The sequence below is a fragment of the Neoarius graeffei genome, chromosome 3 (genome assembly GCF_027579695.1).
Source record: "Neoarius graeffei isolate fNeoGra1 chromosome 3, fNeoGra1.pri, whole genome shotgun sequence".
Classification (NCBI taxonomy): domain Eukaryota; kingdom Metazoa; phylum Chordata; class Actinopteri; order Siluriformes; family Ariidae; genus Neoarius; species Neoarius graeffei.
The window spans coordinates 98,173,498-98,200,676 of NC_083571.1; the positions used below are offsets into that span (position 1 = coordinate 98,173,498).

The window sequence follows — 27,179 nt, forward strand, 5'->3', positions numbered from 1 at the left end:
CTGAAGTCCTTTCAGAAATATGTTTTAGCATAATCTTGCCAAATAAACAGAATGTAGAAATCTTTCTTTTCTAGTAACGTTAGCTACCCAATATGATTCAGAGTTTGAAAAGAGTCTTCTAGCATGTCAGGTGGAGCTGCACTGACTAGCTAGCTTAACGTTAAACCACCATGATTGCACAGCATGCGTTCATTTTGTGAATTCACATTTATGTCTTTGGTAACGGCATTAGGGTTTGTAAGCGTTGTGGCAATAATACAACAATGCGTTGACAGAAAATGTACTTTTAATACTTAAGTATTTTTAAAAGCAAGTACTTCAGTACTTTAACTTAAGCAAAAAAAATTGACTGGACAACTTTCACTTGTATCGGAGTCACATTTAACCAGTGGGATCTGTACTTTGACTTAAGTAATGAAGTTGGGTACTTTGTCCACCTCTGGTCACAGGGAATCCGAACAAAAACTGGCCATTATGTCACAGGGACAAAGAACATTCCAAAACACATTCATGCTTAAGAAAAGAGAAATTAGCATAGCCTCAGCTGAGTTTAAAATTATATATAAAAATAAATAGTGCACAATAGGAAACAGTATAGGGCTCAATTGTTTAATGGGTTTATTGCAAGCAAAGCTCCAGTACAAAAGAACTTTTCACTCGATTTAAAGTGCATGTACATATCTTCCACTTGCAAATAAATCCTGCCTTGAATTTCATAACAGCAAACCAGCAAATATTTTAACACACAAAAATAGTATTATCATTGTGGCAACACAAGCTTCAGTCAAATCTGTGATAAACACAGTCAAGTGCATTTAGTACTTTTTTTTAATTTTTTTAAATCAAATCACAGCACAGTCTCAGTCAGATATTTATTGAGTATTGAAGACGTGGCATGTGTGTACTGCATTGCATCAGAAGGTGGTCAAGGCATCCAGCAAGGGAAGAACAAAGAGTGACGGTCAGTTATTCAAACCGTACCTACTGGATATAAATTCCATAATATTTATTGTGTTTATACTAGGTGCAGCATTTACACATGACGATTAGACAACCAGTACAAGGTTATTGCGCTCCGATTGAAGATCACAAGGTGAGAGTGATGAGATTTCTTCCACAAAAGTTTTCCATTCTTTAATTCTTCAAGGTGGAGTTTTCAAATTGGATGAATGCAAAGAGGTCTGCAGTTGTATAGACTCATAAGCAGCTTTGTAAGGATTAAACACTGCAAGTATTGTGTTCTAGAAAAGGTCCAGAAAAACATTTCTCCATACTTTAAGGTGACTTCGATCAGGCGTGACCAAAAGGTGCTTGTGTGCTGAGAGGCCGCTGGACAATAACAGCATTTGTCAGGTCAGCCTCCTCCAGGCTCAGATTCCCCTGCGTGAGCTCCCGAAAAGGCAGGGATGTGGTCAAGATGAACGGTGAGCTTGTTGTCTGGGCTTTCTCTACAAAGCCTTGGACATCGCTGATTCTGCAACAAGATGGAGAAATTATTTAATGCCTTAGCCCACAATCAAATCAAAAGGTTAAAATCAACCACTGCAAAATCCTTACTTAAGCCGATTAATTCCGTAAGGGGGATAATGCTCCATTTGAAGGTGATGCTTAGATTACATAAACATTTTGATTGCTATGATGTAAGAGTGTTTTGGTGTAGAATTTCTACACTATTTGATAAATCAACATATTGCCAGTCTATTGAGGTTACACTCACCGATGAGAAAGGTTAAACCTCTGCACCAGCCGTCGGCCATCTGCTAGCCAGATCTGTAGACAAGTGATGGGCAATGCTTCATCCAGCTCCACTGGAGGGACCGGGGGACCAGAGCAGTCTTCGTGGATTGACCGAGATCTGACCACAACTCTTGGTGCCACGCTAGTCAAGGGAAAATAATTACAAAAGAAACTTATCATCAAAAGTTCAATATATGTGAAAGATACCATTTTATGATAAGATCAGGGGAGTAGAATGAAGAAGCCACCTAGTGGATGTGGGAATGTGTTTCAGAAATATCAGATGTACTACTGTTCAACTCTTGACATTTAAAATGTTACGTTACATTACCTTAATGGCATTTAGCAGACGCTCTTATCCAGAGCAACATACAACATACCCAGAGCAGCCTGGGGAGCAGTTGGGGGTTAAGTGCCTTGCTCAAGGGCACTTCAGCCATTCCTCCTGGTCCCAAAACTGCTTCTCTAACCATTAGGCCATGGCTTCATGATTATTGTTGTTCTTCTGCTCGTATGTCAGCTACACACAATCCAATTAAGCAAGGCCGTAGCGGACTTTTGTTGGATGTCGAGAACATACAGCAATTCCATACACATTCACACCTATGAGCAATTTAGAGTAGCCAGTTAACCCAACCACATGTCTTTGGACTGAGGGAAACCGGAGCACCCGGAGGAAGCCCACACAGACATGGGGAGAACATGCAAGCTCCACACAGAAAGGCCGCCGTTGGCCACTGGGCTCAAACCCAGAACCTTCTTGCTGTGAGGTGACAGTGCTAACCACTACACCACTGTGCCACCATATGGTTAAATGTTAATACATTAGCACACTGCACAGAAGGATGGCAGGCCAGAACCGAGTTCAACAAAACTCTTTTATTTAGCTTTTCAGCGTTTATAGTTTCCACTCTCCCAGCCACACACACTTTAAATAATCTCAGGATAAACAATAGTTATGCAATACACAGGAAATGAGAGAAACCGTTGGTAAGAAAGGGCCCCATTCAATTCAATTTCAAAACACTTTATTTGTCCTCTAGGGGCAATTTAAAAGGCATGCAGAGAAGGACAGTTAAACACGTAAATAAAAAAAAAACAAACGTGAAACATAAAAATTACGACAATGTGCAAGGTGGCAGTATGTGGATAAATAACTCTATAGTGGTACAATATGTATAAATATGATGATAAAAAAAGCTGCATCCAATTAATTTAATTGGTTTGCATTTACTTCCCCAAGAAATTTGGGTGGCACGGTGATGTAATGGTTTGCACTGTTGCCCCTTAGTAAGAAGGTTCTGGGTTCAAGCCCAGTGGCCAACAGGGGCCTTTCTGTGTGGAGTTTTTATGTTCTCCCCGTGTCTGCATGGGTTTCCTCCGGGTGCTCCGGTTTCCCCCACAGTCCAAAGACATGCAGGTTAGGTTAACATGGGGTGGCCATGGCCTGAGGTTGGGATGAAGTGCCCTTGAGCAAGGGCACCTAACCCACCAACTGCTCCCCGGGTGCTGTAGCATAGCTGCCCATTGCTCTGGGGATGGGTGTCTGCTCATTGCTCACTGCTTCAGATGGGTTAAATGCAGAGGTTTACTTTCACCGTGTGCTTAAGTCTGTGCTTGACTATACATGTGACAAATAAAGGCTTCTTGGCTTGGCTTGTTCTTTGACACACATGAAAATCCTGTTAGTTCCGAGAAATGTTCGCATCCTCCAAGAGCTCCTGAGTTTGTGAAAATTTCCCTATAAAGACACTCACGAATATGAATCTTGACTGACAGGCTTCAAACAATACAGCTGGCAATTTTATACTTCCTGCAATTTCATACATAGACATACTGTCAAGTTTAATTAGCTTATTTATTTAAAAATTGCACACAAATTTAATAAAGATGTTGTGCAACCCAAATCTTTTCATATCAATGGTCTTATTTAAAGAAACAAACATGGGGTTGAAGCAATACATCCATAAATTAAGACAAATAAGTTAATTCTGCTTGCTATGGCTTATTCTTTTAATGTTTGCAATACTTTAGAACCAGAAGAAAGTAACCAATGGGCAATGCGCTATATTCCTCTTCCAATGTGCTGCGTGCCATCATCAGGCATTCAGAATACATAAGGTTTCCTCTAACATAAGCCTTCCTGCTTTTCCAACATGGTATTGTGGAGGGCCACGCTGGTGTGCGAGAGACTGACAGTCACCAAGACACTTAAAATTAAACAAGCAGTTTGCTTGCGTGAGGTCCTTGGTGTCCTTGATCACCTTGGTCTAGTGTCGAGATCTTATTTTTGTCCATTTACACGTCAAGTTGTTTTGTTTCACTTCACTTATTTCACACCTGATTCAACATTTTCTGTAATTTCTCTCCAGATTTCATCCTTTCCAGATGCTGTCATGCTGTTTAATAATCATATTTTTATTGGCGTACAGTGAGTCAAAATAACTTCCACTTCTGCCTTTCAGAAATTCCTTTTCTTTCACCATTCTGTGCCTTCAGCTTATGTTCAGATCAAACTACACAATATTTTTCTCTTTCACAATGGTCACCATCTCAGATTAGGCAATCATGGTGCCATAAATTGTTGCCTTGTCTTAGTTGGGAGACTGGCAACACTACAGTAAAAGACCTCGGAGTGGTTATTGACCCCAGTCTTTCCTTTGAAACTCCTATTGATAACATTACCCAGATAGCTTTCTTTCATCTCAGAAATATTGCTAAGATAAGAAATTTAATGTCACTACATGACGCAGAAAAACTAGTTCATGCTTTTGTTACCTCCAGGTTGGATTATTGTAATGCTTTACTGTCTGGATGTTCCAATAAGTGCTTAAACAAGCTCCAGTTAGTTCAAAATGCAGCAGCAAGAGTCCTTACTAGAACTAGAAAATATGACCACGTCACCCCTGTCTTATCCACACTGCATTGGCTCCCAATCAAATTTCGTATCATTTATAAAATACTACTATTGACCTTTAAAAAGCACTGAATGGTCTCGCACCACAGTACCTGAGTGAACTTCTGGTCCTTTATGACCTGCCACGCCTACTTAGATCAAAAGGTGCAGGCTATCTGTTGGTACCTCGTATAGTGAAGGTGACATCAGGGGGCAGAGCCTTTTCTTACAAAGCCCCACAGTTATGGAACAGCCTTCCAAGTAGTGTTTGGGAATCAGACACAGTCTCAGCATTTAAGTCTAGGCTGAAAACATATCTGTTTAGTCAAGCCTTTTGTTAATGGTGTTTATGAGGTAAAGGAGTAGGTATGGAGGGTCCTCAGACAATGTTTTGGTAAACTGGGATGTATGGATGCTGTCAGCCTCTACTCACTTGTGTTTGTTGTCGGTGTAGTGGCTGACTGCTTTATGTCCCAGAGCGCCCTCATACCTGTGTTACCTTCTGGCTCTCCCGTTTTAGTTGTGCTGTCATAGATAGTTTTGCCCGAGTACCTGCTTGCACTCAGCACAAAATGTACACTGTTCTTACTCATTAGGTGACATTGGGCATACCGAACAACCTGTGTTTTCTCTCTTTTTCTCCCACCCTTCTCTGTCTGTCCCTCTGAGTTACATGTTGACCCTGAGACTGAGATGCTGACCTCTTCTGCTCCTCGGACCTGCCTGATCCATCCTGATGCCCTACGTCTGGCGGGAGTCTCATCACAACACTCCTGTGGAGGACGGCCCCATACGGACAGTTGAAAGTCACACTTCGAAGACGCTCTGGACACTTACAGTAATGCTTTTATTGTTGAGGACTACAGTTAACTTGCTAACTTTAGGACTGCAGTTGTCATGAACAGTTTTGCACTCAAGTTTCCATCAATGAAGAGTTATAACATCAACAAAACAGACTTCATGTTAAAACTGTTATAATCACGTTGTCTGTTATGACCCAAATGAGGATGGGTTCCCTTTTGAGTCTGATTCCTCTCAAGGTTTCTTCCTCGTGTTGCCTGAGGGAGTTTTTCCTTGCCACCGTCGCCACAGGCTTGCTCATTGGGATAGATTAGGGATAAAATTAGCTCATGTTTAAAATCATTAAATTTCTGTAAAGCTGCTTTGCGACAATGTCTATTGTTAAAAGCGCTATAAAAATAAACTTGACGAGTTTGACCCTGACCAATCATTGTTCATGTCCTTATAAGTCATCAGGGAGGATGGTCAAGAAATTGTCAATCGTAGGAGTTGTGAAACAAGGCGAGAAAAATCCAAAAAATTCTAACATGCTCGACTTTTCGTTGGGCATCCCAGATGCCGCATCACTGTTCTTTGATTATGTCGCACTACAATGCCCATTCATCATTCCAAACATTCATATATGGGCCAGACACTTGTCAAAATTGGGCTGAATTAATGTTGTCTGATCTTGGCACTATGGCAAGCGTTATCTTTTATAGAGTTTTGTGGGATTCATTAAATGCAAAATGAGCTATGCTGTGAATGTGCTCTGCATTTAGCTTTGCTATGCACATCAGTATGAAGAAAATCAGTGTGATTGAAACTTGTAAATCTGGCAGGTTTTTTTTTTTACTTTTACACAGAGCTTGACTTTAAAAAATAATAATAAAAAATAAATTAAAAAAGGGCCCATTTTTGGAATCATAATACACCACCAAGAGCTCAGGAACCAACCCATTGGCATCTCATCCTATGCAAGCAATTTGTTGTAACTGGTGGAATTGAAATGCATCACAGCATAGATTAACCGAGAAAAAAAAAAGCTTACATAGTTATTTCACAAAACCTACTTCTTAATTCATGCATTTCATGTCGAACCATTCTGCATTTCACTCTCGTCATCGCATCACAATAACAAGTCACATTCCCACAATTGATAGAACTAACAGAAAGACTCTCTTTTACCTGCCCAGTCTGTAGCCTCTGCCACTAAAAGGCAGGAAGGTCTTCTTCTTTGGGACATACATTTCATCCTTCATGTCCTCCACACTGACCTCCAGCTCCTCCTCATCTGCTCTTCCCTCCAATTCCAAAGGTAACTCCCTGCAAACAGATTTTCTTACTAAGAACACATGGAAGAGACTTTGGAGCATGCTACACTGTGGTTGGAGACATTTGTGTGCATGTATATCATTATTATAATCACAGGCTAGGACAATTCCTTACCCTCGTTTAAGCGCTTCGAGGAACTCCTGATTCTCCTCTGAGGAGTAGCTGCGCAAATCCTCATCGTTCACAGTAAAGCCATCTTTCCACAGTCTAACCACAATCTCCACCTGCATTAACAAAGGCAGCTGAGCAAAGCAACCTTAAAATGCACATAGGTCAAGGTCTACACAAGGCTGTTGCTAGAGGGGAACCATCAGGTCCAAACGTATCAGCATTTCAAATGTTATATTTAATTTCTTTCATAATTTCATTATAACTATTCGCTTCTAATTTGGCCTCATTTTCTATCAAACTTGCTTCATAAATGAAAGGATTACTGGCCTGAAAACATTAAAATCCAGTGAGATTTTTTTTGTTTGTTTGTTTGTTGTCTGTAAGCTGAGAAGAGTTTAGAGCTGGCTCACTCATTGGTTAAGACTTCATTGCCGGGACAGAAGGCCATGGCAATGTATGTTTATATAGGAAGTGAGAAATGAATTAACCAATCAGATTTTGACTTCTAGTGGGAGGGACCAAAAATTTTAAATCGCCCTTGGCCTTCTTGAAGGCCAACGCTAGCTTACCTCCGAGCCGGCACAGTGAAGTCACCTTCCAGCCCGTGTAGCGTTCATCAGTAGTGTTCATGAATGCTAATAAAGCCTGAGACACTGGGGGCATCGTGGCTCAGGTGGATAAGGCGCCATACCATAAATCCGGGGACCCGGGTTCGATTCCGGCCCGAGGTCATTTCCCGATCCCTCCCCGTCTCTCTCTCTCCCGCTCATTTCCTGTCTCTACACTGTCCTATCCAATAATAAAGGTGAAAAAAGCCCCCCCCCAAAAAAAAAATCTTTAAAGCCTGAGACACTAAGACTTCTGTCTCCAGACTCTTCTTCCACACACATATGTAGCAATGTCATTATTTCATATGAAATACAAGGTTTTTGTTTTTTAAATGAACTTCCCCCAAATCCCTATATTGTAAAATATGTTAATTTGTTGGGTTCCGTTAATGGTTCCACTATTGTTTCTGATGGGGCGTTAATTAGTGTAACACACCTGTAGACATTATCGTGCTTGGGCTGTCTGGAAAGGGGTAAGCTGGCTTCGGGAATTCCGCATGGACAATATTCGTTAGTTAATACAGTATATTTTTATTCCCCCCCAAGATATGATGTTTATTTTTTAATGTAAGGATGTTTTGATGCATATCCGCAGTTCGTATCGGATCAAATATGTAAATTAGCGTCGTAAAATTCCGTGTGCAAAGTGTAGTGTTTATCTGAGTAGCCATTTGGCTGGGTGTTAACTGGTGTATTATGTTGTAGGGATGCCAGTATTCTTTCCCCTGTCTCCGTGTGTTTATAGCCCTGTCAGTCATTGTTTTCCAGGTATGTTTGCCTGACTATGTTAAGAAAACTCTTAAGCTCTGTTAAATATTTTATTCATTACTGTATGATTTATTTAATTTATTGCACATTGTAAAATACACTATACGAATAGCAAGTGCACGACTATTAGTCTGTTTTATCTCACACAGTGTAATGTAGCCAGCCTGCTGAACAGTATGTAGCAGACAGCATGTAATTTTTTTTTTTTTAAATCATGCTTGGGGTGTCTGGAAAGGGGGATGCCAGAATTCTTTCCCCTGTCTCCATGTGTTTATAGCCCCGTCAGTCATTGTTTTCCAGAATAAATGCTGGCAGATCAACTCTTCACCTCCTCTGCATCATCTATTAGCCACATAAAAGACTTTTAGTTATTATGAGTATCCGACTAGTTATAGTCGGTTACACACACACACACACCAGTATTTTTCACTCATACTTAAAGCAGATACGCAGAACCTTTATTTTTAAATACATTTCTGAGTGGATAGTATCTCCATCCTTGACTCTTGTATGCTGCATAAATGGGAATAAAAAAAATATATTTTTGAGAATTAAAATCGACCGCAAAGTTGGCATTCGAGCTGCCCCGCTGAGCCAGCCAGCCCTGAGTGCATGACGTCACAGCGGTAACCGGTTTTAAGGCCGAGGCTTTTTACAGCTATAGACCAAAGTCATATAAATAAAAATTTATGGTGAAAGTAAGAAATGACGTTACTGACTTGCTCAACTAAGACTGATTTGACTTCACTGATTGTGGGTTGACTCTCATTAAAACAGGACAGGTGTTATAACTTATGCAACATACATGTACATGCATGCATTTTCACTGATAAAACATAAAAGGCTAATTAAATAAATCAGATGAACTGAAAATCACATTCTGAAGCAAATGAAAATCATATAAGATTATATTATAACTTAAACACACAATACAAGTTACATGTATTAATCTAAATGCAGGTAAACAATGTGTTTTTTTTTTTATCCAAATGAGAGGCGGAGCTTACCCATCTGTGTTCTTGCTTCTTGAAGGCCGATCTTGTGACTGACTGTTTCTAAACAATCTGACTTTCAGTTGTTCGCTCAGTTCTCCGTTCATTCACTTCTTCTACGCAAAGGCGAGATGGCAGCAATATCTAGTTTAGAAATCAGACGGCTGCTACACTCATTCTCTCCATACGGTGTACTCCGCCATTACTGCTCGGCTCAGGCAATTACTAAAACCCAGGATGGAACGTCACCGGTTTTAGCAACAACCGCAGAGAGGTCACTACCCGAGTGATATGTCCTGTCCCGTTCCGTTCCGAGTTTTACCAACAACCCTTGGCTCACGCTCCAGGAGGACTGGTGCAACTGAACTCATCTCATCTCATCTCATTATCTCTAGCCGCTTTATCCTGTTCTACAGGGTCGCAGGCAAGCTGGAGCCTATCCCAGCTGACTACGGGCGAAAGGCGGGGTACACCCTGGACAAGTCGCCAGGTCATCACAGGGCTGCACATAGACACAGACAACCATTCACACTCACATTCACACCTACGGTCAATTTAGAGTCACCAGTTAACCTAACCTGCATGTCTTTGGACTGTGGGGGAAACCGGAGCACCCGGAGGAAACCCACACGGACACGGGGAGAACATGCAAACTCCACACAGAAAGGCCCTCGCCGGCCACGGGGCTCGAACCCGGACCTTCTTGCTGTGAGGCGACAGCGCTAACCACTACACCACCGTGCCGCCCGCAACTGAACTCACTTTAAAAAAATAAAATACTCCCCTTTTCTTGTTTTATTTTTCTTAATTGTTTGTACTGCACCCTCTTTCAATACAGGCTTATAGCCAACGCTCCTCAACAGATCAGAGGTTTCGTACGAGTCTTCAGTAAAATGTGGAGAGCAGAGGAGAGACCACTTCGTAGCCGCCCAATGTGCTCATGAACTTCTCACAAAACGCGTCCAAACCTTTGCAGTTTGAACATTCTTGGGCCATGAATGCAACGTAAATCCATCTTCTGTCATGTTGCTGCACCGGCCAAAAACATATCTACATGGCATGGCGATAAATTAGCTCAAAATGGAGGATCAGAGTTGCAGTGAGCTCTGTGTTTTAGTATAGTGGAAATGGTGATGAGACGATAGACTTCCTGTTGTGACGTTATGGATCTCAAGGTCATTCACTCAGACCACTACCTATATAAAATCACTTTAATCGTAAAAATTACTATATTAGATTTATTGTTAACGCTTAAAGCTATTCCTGTGCCATTCTTGAGGTCTCAAGGCATTTATAAACTAAAAAGTGAGGCCATGGCTCTGCGTATATGCTTTAAAGTATTCATTTCCCTATACAATTTACTTACTTACTTTTAAAATCAACATCGACAGCTACACACAACGGAGCTACCTGGCAGCTTGCCACTAATCCCTTGCAAAACCCTTTGCCCTCTTGCTTTTTTGGTGTGTCTGGCCAAGTTTTGGCTGAGCTGAAGTCCCAGCTCTAATAGTAACGGTTTGCCACTGCTTGTTGCTGGATTCACGCTAACAAATGCATTCATATAGAATGTGGCCTTATGTTATAACGTTGACAAATTAGTCTGAGAAGTAGAAATTACCGAACCTTCTTGCCACATGTAGGAACACTGCTGATCTTCTCCACCTCATCTAGAAGGTCCTCCACAGAGAAACTCGACCTTATGGGGGTCTCCTCTTCATCATCGTGATCATTTTGAGCACCATCACACCTGAGAGCTCATTACATAATAATGGTAATGAGGGTACAACAATAAAGAACAACTTAGACAAACATTTAAATTACTTCCCTATGTTTAATTATCTGGAAATTATCACACAACAGGCTCACCATGGGCCATCTTCGACGCCTTCTCGTAAATCAGTGTCTTTCATAACGTCTTCTCTCATCAGTCTTGGAACATAAAGAGAGAGAAAAAAAAAGTACAGTACTGTGAAAAAAATTGAACATGAAAAGAAATGCTGTAGAGCAAAGATCTTCTTCTTTTGGATGCTCCCGATTAGGGGTCACTACAGCGGATCTTTCGTCTCCATTGCTCCCTGTCTTCTGCATCCTTCTCTACCACACCTGCCACTTTCATGTCCTCTCTCACCACATCCATGTACCTCCTCTTTGGCCTTCCTCGTTTTCGTTTGCCTGGCAGCTCCATCCTCAACATTCTCCTTCCAACATGCTCTGCATCTCTTCTCAGGATGTGCCCATACCATGTCAGTCTCATCTCTCTTAGCTTAATTCCCAAGCTCTCCACGTGTGCTGTCCCTCTGATGTGCTCGTTCCTTATCCTGTCCAACCTTGTCACTCCCATCGCAAACCTTAACATCCTCAACTCCGCCACCTCCAACTTTGCCTCCTGTCTCTTCGTTAAGGGTCCGGTCTCCAATCCGTACATCACAGCTGGTCTCACTACTGTCTTATACATCTTACCTTTCACTTTTGCTGGGACTTTCCTATCACAAATGACTCCCGAAATCCTTCTCCAACTGCTCCGCCCTGCCTGCACTCTCTTCCTCACCTCACTATCGCAGCCCCTATTTTCCTGCACAGTTGACCCCAGGTACTTGAATTCACCAACTTTCTTTATGTCTACTCCTTGCATCTTCACTACACTCTCATCCCCATTCTCATTGATGCACATGTATTCTGTTTTGCTCCTGCTCACCTTCATTCCTCTTCGTTCCAATGCATACCTCCATCTCTCCAAACCCAACTCAACCTCCTTTTCACTTTCACCACATATCACAATATCATCCGCAAACATCATGTTCCATGGTGACTCTTGCCTCACTTCATCCATCAAGCTATCCATCACTATGGCAAACAAAAAAGGACTCAAAGAAGATCCTTGATGGAGTCCCACCTTCACCTTGAACCATTCAGTTGTTCCAACTGCACACCTCACTGCTGTTTCACTGTTCTCATACATGTCTTGCACCGCTCTAATATATTTCTCATTCACTCCACTCTCTCATACAATACCATAACTCATCTCTCGGCACTCTATCGTATGCCTTCTCCAGGTCTACAAACACACAATGTAGCTTTCTCTGGCCTTCTTCATCAACATTCTTAAAGCAAAAATTGCATCCGACGTGCTCTTCCTTGGCATAAACCCGTACTGCTGTTCACAGATTGCTACCTCTCTTCTCAATCTCGCCTCTAATACCCTTTCCCATAGCTTCATGGTGTGGCTCATCAATTTTATTCCTCTGTAATTACTGCAGCTCTGTACATCTCGCTTATTCTTGTATATTGGGACTAGCACACTCTTTCTCCATTCATTTGGCATTTTCTCATTCTCTAGGATCTTATTAGGAACTCCACAGCCATCTCACCCAAACATCTCCAAGCCTCAATCGGGATGCCATCTGGTCCGACTGCTTTCCCAGTCTTCATTCTTTTCATGGCTGCCCCCACCTCATCCTTACTAACCAACTCTGCTTCCTGATTTGCTGTCTCCAACGAATCTGACCTTTTCTCTCTTGGATTCTCCTCATTTAATAAATCCTCAAAGTACTCTTTCCACCTTCTTAATACACTCTCTTTGTTTGTCAGCACATTTCCATTTACATCTTTCATCACTCTTACCTGCTGTACATCCCTCGCTTCCCTGTCTCTCTGCCTAGCTAGTCTGTATAGGTCTTTCTCTCCTTCTTTGGTCTCCAGTCTTTCATACAACTCCTGGTCTGCATCTGCTTTCGCCTTCGCTACAGCTCTTTTTGCCTTCTGTCTCGTCTCTCTGTATAACTGCCTGCTTTCCTCGTCTCTCTGATCGTCCCAATTCTTCTTTGCTAGCCTCTTCTCTTTTATAATTTCCTGCACTTCTTTGTTCCACCACCTTCCTCCTTCCCGATGACCACCCTAGCACCTTCCTTGCTGCCTCTCTTACTAGTACAACAGTAGTATTCCAATCTTCTGGCAGACCTCCATGACCACTCAATGCTTGTCTCATTTCTTCCCTAAACTCCTCCTGATGTTCAACCTCTTTTAGTTCCCACCACTTAATCTTCGGCTCCACTATTTCACACTTCCCCTTTTTCACTTTCAAGCTCATCCTGCACACGACCACTCGATATTGTCTAGCTACACTCTCCCCTGCCATCACTTTACAGGCTCCAATCTCCTTCAGGTTACCCTTCTGCAGAGTATGTAGTCCACCTGTGTAGATCTTCCTCCACTCTTAAATGTCACCCTGTGCTACTCTTTCTTCTCGAAGTATGTATTGACTATTGCCAAATTCACCCTTTTTTAAAAAAAAACAACAACAACACCATTTGCCCTTCCACATTTCTCTCTCTTACACCATATCTGCCCATCACGTCCTCATCTCCTCAGTTTCCCTCGCCAGCATGTCTGTTGAAATCTGCTCCTATCAGCACGTGCTCCTCCCTCGGTATACTTTCTACCACTTCATCCATCTTTTCCCAGAAAGACTCTCTCTCTTCATTCTCACATCCAACCTGTGGGGCAGAAGCACACACAACATTGACTAACACTCCTTGACTCTCCAACTTCATGCCTATCACTCTGACATTCTCTTCACATCAATCACACTGCTGACCAACTCTCCCCTCAAAACAATACCAACACCATTTTTCTTTCCATCGACTCCATAATAAAACAACTTGCATCCATCTCCAATGTTCTTGGCCTTGCTTCCTTTCCACCTCGTCTCCTGCACACACAATGTCCAACTTCCTTCTTTCCATCGTACCTGCTAACTCTCTCGCTCTGCCAGTCAATGTTCCCACATTCAGTGTTCCTACCCTCAATTCTAAGCTCCTTCCCTTCCATCTTTCACGCTCTTTCCTAACACGCCTCCCCCCTCTCTTTCTCCGTTTTGGCGCAACAGTAGCACACTTTCCACCGGCACCCTGTTGACCAACAGTACCAGAGGTGGTCGTTGTTAACCCGGGTCCCAACCGATCCGGTATGGTATTTCTCTCTTCATTCCGCATGTTAGATTTGGCACAGTTTTACGCCGGATGCCCTTCCTGACGCAGCCCTCTCCAATTTATCCGGGCTTGGGACTGGCACCAAGAGTACGCTTATGCACCCCCAGTGGCTGGATTGCTGTAGAGCAAAGATACCTTCACAAATAAAGGACATTAAATGTTCCTACATTAAAAAAAATTAAAAGTATAAAGAGCAGTAAACATTAATAAATGAAACAGTCAATATTTGGTGTGCTAACACTTTGCTTTATATATATCAGTGGCGGCTGCTGGTTTTTAAAACAGGGGAAGCCCATTTTACGCATTCATCGTAAAACCTGTAGGCCGGATATCAAAGCATAGAAAGGTGTGCCCCATTAGCATAGTGAACTAGACAACCCTACCTAGTGGCAGAAAGTATTTTTGCTTGTACATTTCATGTTATAGTCTGGCTTGCCAGGCTAGTGCCTCATATCCTTAATCAAAAATATCAAACATCCAAAAATCACTGGCTATTCAACGAAGAGCCTTGAACATCATACCCTGATATGCAACACAGAGTCTTTAACACAACACCCAGCTGTGGAACACATCCTTGAACATCTTCTGCAACACAGTCTGGAAATTCATAACCAGGTAGGCTATGCAACACACAGAACCTTGAATATTATACCCAGGTATAACCTATAACACAGAGCCCACCATTCTCTTAACATTACTGAACAATATATACACTTCAGATTCATGAACATTATATGATGCACACTATTTATACACAAATTCTGCCCTCCGCTCCTTTTCCAGAAAATGGTCTGTGACCCTGTCATACTAGCTGGTTGTGCTTTTCAGAGACTTCACCAATTTCTGTTAGCAGCTAGCACTGCAGATCCCAATAAGGCTCAAGCTAGCCTACAACCAGATTGAACTACAAATGAAATAAATGAGTGAATTCGCAAATGATCAAACTGATAGAATGGATGAAAGTTAACGGAGCACAACGAGTAATATTTACATTTATTTACAGAGTAATGTACAGAGACATCAATGAGAAGAAACGTTTATATGAAAAGAAAGTCGGACAGCACTTTGGCACACGACTACACTTTCTCAACATCCGCTGAGGACTGACTGATCATACTTCCGTGTTCCTCGCCGACGCCGAAGTACAGAGCTCGCCCTCCTCATGTCTTTCAAACACTACCTCCAATAATCCTTTATCAGCCCGGCTTCTTGTCCCTCCCACTGTCTCGTTTAGTCCCAGAGAAGCCCAGCTTCCCTGGAAGTGACGATTTTGTCGATTTTAACCAATAACAACTAGCCGAAATTGGCTGTTCAGAGCCCTCTCATAGACTGCAACGGATACCTGGCTGCCAGCCATAGAGCCCATTGAAATAAGAAAGGTTACAGCCAGTGTTGCCAGATTGTGCGGTTTTAAGTGCATTTTGGCGGGTTTTGAACATATTTTGGCTGGAAAACGTCAGCAGTATCTGGCAACGCTGGTTACAGCCTGGCAGCAAAGGTGATTCTCGTAGCGAACTGCAAGTTCGTCAGACATCACTCAAATAAGTTACAGGATAGTTATGAACGTAAATACAATCTTGGGCATATATTATGTTATGCAAGTTATTGTTTTAATGAGAATTCAACGTCATAGATGCCGCAGTTTGGGGAGAGAATTTTAGGGGAAGCTCGGCTTCCCTTGTTGTCTCTGAGAAATCGCCTCTGATTATATATATATATATATATATATATATATATATATATATATATATATATATATATATATATATATATGAGTGATTCCATGCTTATGGGTACTGAAATGGGGACATGAACTTATTTTTAAAAATTCACCTAAAACCATTTCTTTTTTTTACCATCAGGTCACAAAACATGTAATCTTTAATGAATGATATGTTAAAAGATAATTTTAATTTTCTGAGATGTAATAAAAACATATTTATATGCCAAAGTCAGAACGTAACAGAAGTGTTGTGGACATATATATTCTCAATTTTAACAATGTAGAATTACTTTTTGAAACATAGGAAGGTGATGTTTTAGCAAATATAATTAATAAACATGTGTAGTAGAATAAACATACACATTCTTTCAATAAGATTCACATGGTATATAGCTAGATTGTAATTAATTTGTAACAGACACGAGATGGACAATCGTAACAGAAGTAATGTAACAGACATCATTTTGGAACTCATAGGCTTGACTTTGGCATATAAATATGTTTTTATTACATCTCAGAAAATTAAAGTTATCTTTTAACATATCATTCATTAAAGATTACATGTTTTGTGACCTGATGGTAAAAGAAGGAAATGGTTTTAGGTGAATAAGTTCATGTCCCCATTTCAGTACCCATAAGCGTGGAATCACTCATTCATATATATATATATATATATATATATATATATATATATAAAAAGCAAAGGGCATTTCAGGTACAAGTGCAGCTTTATAAGGAAATGAGCTGTAGGTTTTACTGAGCATCTTGCATAACCAGCCACAGTTCTTCTCAACACTGTCATACTTCCTTCTTAATTTTGCAGCAAAACCTAACAGCCTTCAAGTTCGTTCTGAGATACAGCGATTCGAAACTAGAGTGCGTTAAAAAAGACCCATATACTGGTTTTCTAATTTTGCCGTAAATACATTTCTTAATCCACTAGAAAGGCACCCAGTAGAGTGCATACCGTACCTCTGCCAAGCCACATACAGTATTATCAACATCAAAATCACATGAGCCCAGGATACTAAAGCTGTACACCAAATTTCATCAAAATCCATTCATTACGTTTTGAGTAATGTTGGGAACAGACCCCCCCCCCAAAAAAAAAAAAAATCCTGAATGCGCATACGTATCTGGATTTACATCAAAATATAAAATCAACTGTTCTTTGATCCATGACCCACCTTTTCTCAAAATCCGTTCCAATACTTTGAGTTATGCTGAGAACAGGCAAACAAACAAACGGAGGCAAAAACACAAATGTCCTCCAACAAAGTTGGCAGAGATGATAAATTCTGTCACCGAAATATTCAGGGAGGGTGCTGGGATTTTTCGTTCTGGGTCCAGGGATCCACATGACTGGCTGAATTGGGGTCCCTGGCATTTTTTTGTGGGTCCCAACACACACACACACAGTGGGGCAAAAAAGTATTTAGTCAGCCACCAATTGTGCAAGTTCTCCCACTTAAAAAGATGAGAGAGGCCTGTAATTTTCATCATAGGTACACTTCAACTATGATACCCCTTTTCCACCAAATCAGTTCCAGGGCTGGTTCGGAGCCGGTGCTGGTTCACAACTCGTTCAACTTGCGAGCCAGCTGAGAACCAGCTTGCTTTTCCATCGCTCGCGGTGCTAAGAGAAGACACATCATTATGTCGCTGTATACGTCAGTTACGTCGTTGTGTACATCATTACGTCGCTGTATACATCAGTTATGTCGCTACGTTTGCATAAACCTTGGCGCGAATATCGAAGCAAAAACAATGCGGAAGAAGCAGCAGCAACAACAACAATAATAATAATAATGGATGAATTCGCGTTTGTACAGCTGCTGCTTCTCGTCGCTTAAAAATGGCGATCTTTGGCGGTCTTGTTATTGTTGTTGGTCTTAACAACTCCGCCCCCCGCTGACGTAAGCGGTTCTTTCCTCTGGCCCAGCAGAGAGTTGGTGCTAGCCTGGAACCGGTTTTTCTGGCCCCAGAGCCAGTTCTTTGTCAGTGGAAACAGAAAACCCAGTTCCAAACTAAGCACTGGCCCCGAACCAGCCCTGGAACTGCTTTGGTGGAAAAGGGGCATGAGAGACAGAATGGGGGGAAAGAATCCAAGAAATCACATTGTAGGATTTTTAATGAATTAATTGGTAAATTCCTCTGTAAAATAAGTATTTGGTCACCTACAAACAAGCAAGATTTCTGGCTCTCACAGACCTGTAACAACTTCTTTAAGAGGCTCCTCTGTCCTCCACTCGTTACCTGTATTAATGGCACCTGTTTGAACTCGTTATCGGTATAAAAGACACCTGTCCACAACCTCAAACTCCACTATGGCCAAGACCAAAGAGCTGTCAAAGGACACCAGAAACAAAATTGTAGACCTGCACCAGGCTGGGAAGACTGAATCTGCAATAGGTAAGCAGCTTGGTGTGAAGAAATCAACTGTGGGAGCAATTATTAGAAAATGGAAGACATACAAGACCACTGATAATCTCCCTCGATCTGGGGCTCCACACAAGATCTCACCCCATGGGGTCAAAATGATCACAAGAATGGTGAGCAAAAATCCCAGAAGCACACGGGGGGGGGACCTAGTGAATGACCTGCAGAGAGCTGGGACCAAAGTAACAAAGACTACCATCAGTAACACACTACGCCGCCAGGGACTCAAATCCTGCAGTGCCAGACGTGTCCCCCTGCTTAAGCCAGTACATGTCCAGGCCCGTCTGAAGTTTGCTAGAGAGCATTTGGATGATCCAGAAGAGGATTGGGAGAATGTCAGATGAAACCAAAATAGAACTTTTTGGTAAAAACTCAGCTTGTCGTGTTTGGAGGAGAAAGAATGCTGAGTTGCATCCAAAGGACTCCATACCTACTGTGAAGCATGGGGGTGGAAACATCATGCTTTGGGGCTGTTTTTCTGCAAAGGGACCAGGACGACTGATCCGTCTAAAGGAAAGAATGAATGGGGCCATGTATCGTGAGATTTTGAGTGAAAACCTCCTTCCATCAGCAAGGGCATTGAAGATGAAACGTGGCTGGGTCTTTCAGCATGACAATGATCCCAAACACACCGCCCGGGCAACGAAGGAGTGGCTTCGTAAGAAGCATTTCAAGGTCCTGGAGTGGCCTAGCCAGTCTCCAGATCTCAACCCCATAGAAAATCTTTGGAGGGAGTTGAAAGTCCGTGTTGCCCAGCGACAGCCCCAAAACATCACTGCTCTAGAGGAGATCTGCATGGAGGAATGGGCCAAAATACCAGCAACAGTGTGTGAAAACCTTGTGAAGACTTACAGAAAACATTTGACCTCTGTCATTGCCAACAAAGGGTATATAACAAAGTATTGAGATGAACTTTTGTTATTGACCAAATACTTATTTTCCACCATAATTTGCAAATAAATTCTTTAAAAATCAGACAATGTGATTTTCTGGATTTTTTTTTCTCATTCTGTCTCTCATAGTTGAGGTATACCTATGATAAATTACAGGCCTCTCTCATCTTTTTAAGTGGGAGAACTTGCACAATTGGTGACTGACTAAATACTTTTTTGCCCGTGCGTGTGTTTATATATATTATATATATGCCATACAGTCGCAGCGTATGGCCACATTCTTGCCATTTTTTTTCATTGACAATCCACGGAGTTAAAGGTTTTTCGGTCATTCTTTGCAAGTGTTTAACCTCTTATAGAATATAGGAGTACTTTTACTGACAGACATCGCAGATTTTTATTTTTCATGCAGCGTTCATCATCTCATCATCTCTAGCCACTTTATCCTGTTCTACAGGGTCGCAGGCAAGCTGGAGTCTATCCCAGCTGACTACGGGCGAAAGGCGGGGTACACCCTGGACAAGTCGCCAGGTCATCACAGGGCTGACACATAGACAAACAACCATTCACATTCACACCTACGGTCAATTTAGAGTCGCCAGTTAACCTAACCTGCATGTCTTTGGACTGTGGGGGAAACCCACGCGGACACGGGGAGAACATGCAAACTCCGCACAGAAAGGCCCTCGCCGGCCACGGGGCTCGAACCTGGACCTTCTTGCTGTGAGGCGACAGCGCTAACCACTACACCACCGTGCCGCCCAGCGTTCATCATACCGCTAGGCAAAGAAACACGACAGTTAATACTGAAAATTGAATTGAGTGCAGTCAGTCCAATCTCTCTGAAATTATTAAAATTTTATTTTATGCCAGCAGATCATGTTGCATCAAAAAGCTGAAACATGCAGGCATCACAGATCCATATAAATTTACCTACAAATGTATTTATTTATTCTGCCCACTGCATGCGTGAGTGCACGCCCTCTCTCTCCGTGCACACATACTTATTCACCACTTCAGATGGATTAATGCAGAGGAGGAATTTCGCTTGAGTTTACATGTGACAAAAATAAAAAAACAAAGCCTTCTTAATTTACCCACAACTGTATTTATTCCACTTGAAAAGTGTTTGGCAAACCAGCTACCAGATTTGGGACACTACAACACCTTGAACTATTTAGTATTTGGACTTCTAAATACACCAGAAATGCTAAAGGCAAATAAAAGTACAGATGCCGACTAATATTTTGAGGCAGGTTTCGTGCATGCCAGAATGTTATGGGAAATTTCCAACAAAGAAAAATACCTTATTATGACAAAGGTAAACTTCTAATAGTAATAAACAAACCAGGGCTGAGATCTAGCCTATTTTATGGCGTTTAGCCTTGTCTAGATTACCAGTACATAAAACATACTGCTATTCGAGCCAAGCGTTAGGTCTAAATCAAATATATTACATCCAAAGCCCACATCCAGATATACATTTTAACGTTGCACAGAACTTTCACATTAACCTGATATAAAATATTCTCCACACACACGGGAATGTTTTTATCATCCAGTGTTCCTGTTTAACTGCAGCTTGCCATTTTTCTCGTCTTTCTGGGTTCACTGGGAAGCGGTGAAGAGTTAAACCAGGCTTATCTCCACATCTGTTATTACATCCAAAAGCACGACAGGTCTCGGGCATTGTTCTTTTAGATGTAACTTCTACAAGTTTACCTGTAGATGTTTACTAAATTGGGCTTACAATCACTCGTGTACACTTGAGCTTTGTCAAACACAAAGCTCGCCTGGCAACATGGCCGTGTAAACAAATTTGCAGTTACGATGACATCACGTGAAAGTCCTCTATATGGCGACCGCAATGCTGTGACCTTTTCATTCTGTTCAATTTTGCTTTGTTTGTTAAACATCATTATCTGCAACCCCAATTCCAAAAAAGTTGGGACAAAGTACAAATTGTAAATAAAAACAGAATGCAATGATGTGGAAGTTTCAAAATTCCATATTTTATTCAGAATAGAATATAGATGACATATCAAATGTTTAAACTGAGAAAATGTGTCATTTAAAGAGAAAAATTAGGTGATTTTAAATTTCATGACAACATCTCAAAAAAGTTGGGACAAGGCCATGTTCCCCACTGTGAGACATCCCCTTTTCTCTTTACAACAGTCTGTAAACGTCTGGGGACTGAGGAGACAAGTTGCTCAAGTTTAGGGATAGGAATGTTAACCCATTCTTGTCTAATGTAGGATTCTAGTTGTTCAACTGCCTTAGGTCTTTTTTGTTGCATCTTCCGTTTTATGATGCGCCAAATGTTATCTATGGGTGAAAGATCTGGACTGCAGGCTGGCCAGTTCAGTACCCGGACCCTTCTTCTACGCAGCCATGATGCTGTAATTGATGCAGTATGTGGTTTGGCATTGTCATGTTGGAAAATGCAAAGTTTTCCCTGAAAGAGACGTCATCTGAATGGGAGCATATGTTGCTCTAGAACCTGGATATACCTTTCAGCATTGATGGGGTCTTTCCAGATGTGTAAGCTGCCCATGCCACACGCACTAATGCAACCCCATACCATCAGAGATGCAGGCTTCTGAACTGAGCGCTGATAACAACTTGGGTCGTCCTTTTCCTCTTTAGTCCGAATGACACGGCGTCCCTGATTTCCATAAAGAACTTCAAATTTTGATTCGTCTGACCACAGAACAATTTTCCACTTTGCCACAGTTCATTTTAAATGAGCCTTGGCCCAGAGAAGACGTCTGCGCTTCTGGATCATGTTTAGATATGGCTTCTTCTTTGAACTATAGAGTTTTAGCTGGCAACGGCGGATGGCACGGTGAATTGTGTTCACAGATAATGTTCTCTGGAAATATTCCTGAGCCCATTTTGTGATTTCCAATACAGAAGCATGCCTGTATGTGATGCAGTGCCGTCTAAGGGCCCGAAGATCACGGGCGCCCAGTATGGTTTTCCGGCCTTGACCCTTATGCACAGAGATTCTTCCAGATTCTCTGAATCTTTTGATGATATTATGCACTGTAGATGATGATATGTTCAAACTCTTTGCAATTTTACACTGTCAAACTCCTTTCTGGTATTGCTCTACTATTTGTCGGTGCAGAATTAGGGGGATTGGTGATCCTCTTCCCATCTTTACTTCTGAGAGCCGCTGCCACTCCAAGATGCTCTTTTTATACCCAGTCATGTTAATGACCTATTGCCAATTGACCTAATGAGTTGCAATTTGGTCCTCCAGCTGTTCCTTTTTTGTACCTTTAACTTTTCCAGCCTCTTATTGCCCCTGTCCCAACTTTTTTGAGATGTGTTACTGTCATGAAATTTCAAATGAGCCAATATTTGGGATGAAATTTCAAAATGTCTCACTTTCGACATTTGATATGTTGTCTATGTTCTATTGTGAATACAATATCAGTTTTTGAGATTTGTAAATTATTGCATTCCATTTTTATTTACAATTTGTACTTTGTCCCAACTTTTTTGGAATCGGGGTTGTAACAGATTTGCCAAGGCAATCAGGAAAAATTCTTCAAGTAGGAGCCCTGTGTCCTGGAACGCGTTAAAATTCTAAACATGCATTTTTTTAATGTTTTTGTATGTTAATGCAATCCCTAATAGTATACAGAAAAACAACTTTGATGACTTTGTAGGTTAAATAAATGTGGACAAGGAATTGATTCCAAATTACACATCACAAAGCGTATAGCTAATTTTTCCCCCAAATCTGATTTTCTGTTAAGATGATGATAACGTAAACATTTTCACTCATTCCTCTGGATTGGTTGCACCAAATTTAAGAAAATGACCTTTTGTTTTAAAGATAATGAACTGTATATTTAGAATACCCAACAAAATAACCTTTTTTGGACCTACTGAACTCATTTTGTGATGACACGCCTGATATTATGAACATTTCATGTCCCAACAATTTCAAATTTGAGTCATAATGAGCATCACAGCCTGTGGTTACAAGGGTACTTCAAAAAGTTCTTGACCTCACCCAGAAACAAGGGGCATAACTCCCATTTTGGGGCATAACTGTATACTATACAGACTTATATCACCGTCCACAAAAACTCAAATAAAAGAAGCAAAATCACAGAAAAAAGGAGAGGAAAGCTTCAAGCTGGCATGCTGTTGCTCCAGGACAATGCACCCACCCACACAGCACAGCTGGCAGTGACCAAAGCATCCAAATATGACTTTGCACCTTATGCAAAGCCAAATGTTGCCCCATGCACCTTACTCACCCAGCCTGGCACCATCTGATTTCTATCCATTTCCCAAACTGAAATCCCACTTACGTGGTTGCCATTTTCAGAGTGATGATGAAATCATCCATGCTGTTCAGGAGGATTTGGAGGCTCAAGATGTGACCTCCTTCCACGAAGGGATAGCGAAACATGAACATTGGTGGACTAAGTGCAATGAAGTTAAAGGAGACCATGTTGAAAAAATAATGCAATAACAATCTTTCTCCTGTGACTTTTCTGGGTGAGGTCGAGAACCTTTTGAAGTACCCTCGTAGGCCTGGTTTGGGGCCATCATCATCATCTCCTTCTTCTTCCCCCTTGTCCAGCACTGTTGCCAGGTCCAGATCCACGTGGACCCTATTGAGCCACATATCATATTAATCGGAGCATAGCTTTACACCAGATGACCTTCCTGCCGCAACCCTCCCATTTCTGGGTTTGGGAAGCAACCACTCACACACACACATTTCAGACCTATGGACCCTATTTAGAGTAGCGGCATGGTGGTGCAAGTGGTTAGCACAGTCGCCTCACAGCAAGAAGGTTCTGGGTTCAAGCCCAGCAGCTGGCGGGGGGGCCTTTCTATGTGAAGTTTGCATGTGTCTGCATGGGTTTCCTCCAGGTGCTCTGGTCTCCTCCACAGTTCAAAGACATGCGGTTAGGTTAATACGGGACAGCCTTGGGCTGAGGTGCCTTTGAGTGAGGCACCTAATTCCCAACCCCTCCCCGGGCGCTGCTATGGTAGCATGGCTGCCCACTGCTCTGGGTGTGCTCATTGCTCATGTGTGTACGTTAAATGCAGACAGGAATTTCACAAGTATGTGATGAATAAAGTTGTTCTTCTTCTTAGCCTTCTTCTTTGGGCACCTCATTAGGATGCCCCTTGCATGCCTCCCAAGGGAGGTTCTCAGGGCAGACCTGGAGAGATTACATCTCGTGGCTGGGGAGAGGGAAGTCTGGGCTGCTCTGCTTAGGCTGCTACCCCCGCGACCCGGATCCAGATAAGCCGAAGAAAATGGATGGATTCTTCTTAGCCAGTTAACATGACTACGTTTATTTTTTTCATGGTCCGGTTTCCATCAAATTGTGTGCTCTGATTGGCTCACGAGCGGTCCGGACCCTGGTTTCCGGAACCTTTGGCAACTCGCTCGTTCACAACAAACATCGTAGCAATTTTTGTCAACATTTATTTTCACATTTCTCAGTATAATAGCATTAATTTTACAGCATGGATAACAATATCGACCGTGAAAGCACGTTTTACTACCCTGATGAAGACGAAATAAAAGAAAACATTTCAGGAGAAAGCCGAAAATGAGCTTGTAGCGGGTTTGTTCTAAACATGGTTTCCCTTTCGGGTGCTCTTATTTTCTGTTAGAATTTGGTAAAGAAAAAAATAATTATATTATTTACCAGCTTAAGGTCGGTCCGTATTGTGAAATACCATGACCGAGGTCTTGAAAATACTGACGCCTTGGTCAGTATTTTCAAGACCTCGGTCACGGTATTTCACGATACGAACCAACCTTACCAATCAAAAGTTTGGAAACACCTTCAAATTTGATGTTTTTATTTTTTACATTTTTTTCCTACATTGTAGAACAATACTGAACTCATCAAAACTATGAAATAACATATGGAACATATGGAATTATATGGTAAAAAAAAAAAAGTGTTAAAAAAACATGTTTCATCTTTTAGATTCTTCAAAGTCATCACTATTTACCTTGATAACAGCTTTGCACACTATTGGCATTATCTGAACCAGCTTCATGAGGTCATCACCTGGAATACTTCTCAATTAACAGGTGTGTCTTGTCAAAAATGGAATTTCTTGCCTTCTTAATGCATTTGACACCATCAACCAGTAAAGAGTAAATAATAAAAATACAGTAAATAGCCCTGTTCGACAACTGTAGTAATCCATATTATGTCAAGAACCACTCAACTAAGTAAAGAGAAATAACAGTCAGTCATTACTTTAAGACACGAAGTGTCTTTTAGTTAATTAAAATAAAGAAAAAACATGGAATTTGAAGATGTTTCCAAACTTTTGACTGGTACTGTATATACATGGGAGCGCAGGTGGCCAAGTGGTTAGAGCGCTTGACCGCTAAGCGAACGGTCCCTGGTTCGAGCCTCGGCTCGACAGGGATCTGGGGCTCGCTCCCTGTCCACCCAGCAGTGAATGGGGACCTGGTGGAAACACTGGGGAAGTTAAAGGCGGCGAGGAAAGGAACTGGCCACCCTACCTCACTATGCCGATGGCCCAGGACAAGTGCGCTCTCTAACAGGCACTCCCCCAATGTACGAATCGTATATGGGACTCCCCTTTGCTTTCGTATATATATGTTGTTGGAAGGCGGCACGGTGGTGTAGTGGTTAGCGCTGTCGCCTCACAGCAAGAAGGTCCTGGGTTCGAGCCCCGGGGCCGGCGAGGGCCTTTCTGTATGGAGTTTGCATGTTCTCCCCGTGTCCGCGTGGGTTTCCTCCGGCTGCTCCGGTTTCCCCCACAGTCCAAAGACATGCAGGTTAGGTTAACTGGTGACTCTAAATTGACCGTAGGTGTGAATGTGAGTGTGAATGGTTGTCTGTGTCTATGTGTCAGCCCTGTGATGACCTGGCGACTTGTCCAGGGTGTACCCCGCCTTTCGCCCGTAGTCAGCTGGGATAGGCTCCAGCTTGCCTGCGACCCTGTAGAAGGATAAAGCGGCTAGAGATAATGAGATGAGATGAGATCTTGTTGGAAATCAGAGAACCTGGAGTAAACCCATGCAGACACAGGGCACGGGGAGAACATGCAAACTCCACACAAAAAGGTCCCAGTCAGCCACTGGGCTTGAACCCATAACCTTCTTGCTGTGAGGGGACAATGCACCACCCGTTCTGGGCCTTGTTTTGACAACAAAATATCCCTGCTGCTATCAGGTTCCTGTACAGAGGTTCATATGACATGCCAGTATACTCCACCCCTCCAATCCCCCTCCATGCATTAACCATGTCACCTCTGTCGCTTCAAAAACACACAACAACAACAACAACAACCAAGGATGACGTAAGAATTCAAGATGAAAGCCCAGTGTTCACTTTCTGTCCTTATAAATAAGAGATGAGTGTGACTGGTACGTATAGGCGGTGTAAACAGGCAAGTTATAGTGTTTAAATACTCTCCAACACACCTGAATATAAACACTAAAACCTGCCACCTGACACTGCGACAGAATTACGTAAAGAGCGCGTGAGAGAGAGACAGAGCGCTCGTGAAACACAGACACAGCATGACGCGTCATTCAGACACGACTAGTATAAACAGTGAGTACAGCAGGCTAACTATCACACTCAAACCCACATCAAAACATCCAGATAAAACATCAACGTGTTATTACCAGTTTCCCATGCCATAAGATTCCTACAGACAGATCCTGAGCTTCTGAAGCTTCTCTCAGCAATAACACACACACAAGAAGATGCAGCAGCCATTTATGTGACGTCACACCACGCGCTACATCCATATGACGTGAAGATTACAAATTAACCTACAACAGGACACGAAAAAATATCTTTCCTTCTTCTTCTTCTTCTTAAAGCATGTTTTAAAGGTCTATCGTGTGCGTAAGTCAGTGGAT

The 27,179-nt window shown here is 42.0% G+C and overlaps 1 protein-coding gene across 2 annotated transcripts; it reads right to left on the reverse strand.

Moving 5' to 3' along the window:
* Positions 1-602: 602 nt before the first annotated feature.
* Positions 603-27,037, reverse strand: ubxn2a (UBX domain protein 2A). Of its 2 annotated transcripts, none has more exons than XM_060917749.1 (7): positions 26,940-27,037; positions 11,094-11,156; positions 10,851-10,974; positions 6,863-6,972; positions 6,602-6,739; positions 1,718-1,879; positions 603-1,474 (listed from the first exon to the last, which is right to left on the reverse strand). In XM_060917749.1, exons 2-7 carry the CDS (start codon positions 11,150-11,152, stop codon positions 1,291-1,293), a joined length of 777 nt encoding a protein of 258 aa, XP_060773732.1. In that variant the 5' UTR covers positions 11,153-11,156; positions 26,940-27,037; the 3' UTR covers positions 603-1,290. The 2 variants fall into 2 exon arrangements, with proteins under 2 accessions (XP_060773732.1, XP_060773733.1); XM_060917750.1 differs by having other exon boundaries at positions 10,851-10,981.
* Positions 27,038-27,179: the final 142 nt, after the last annotated feature.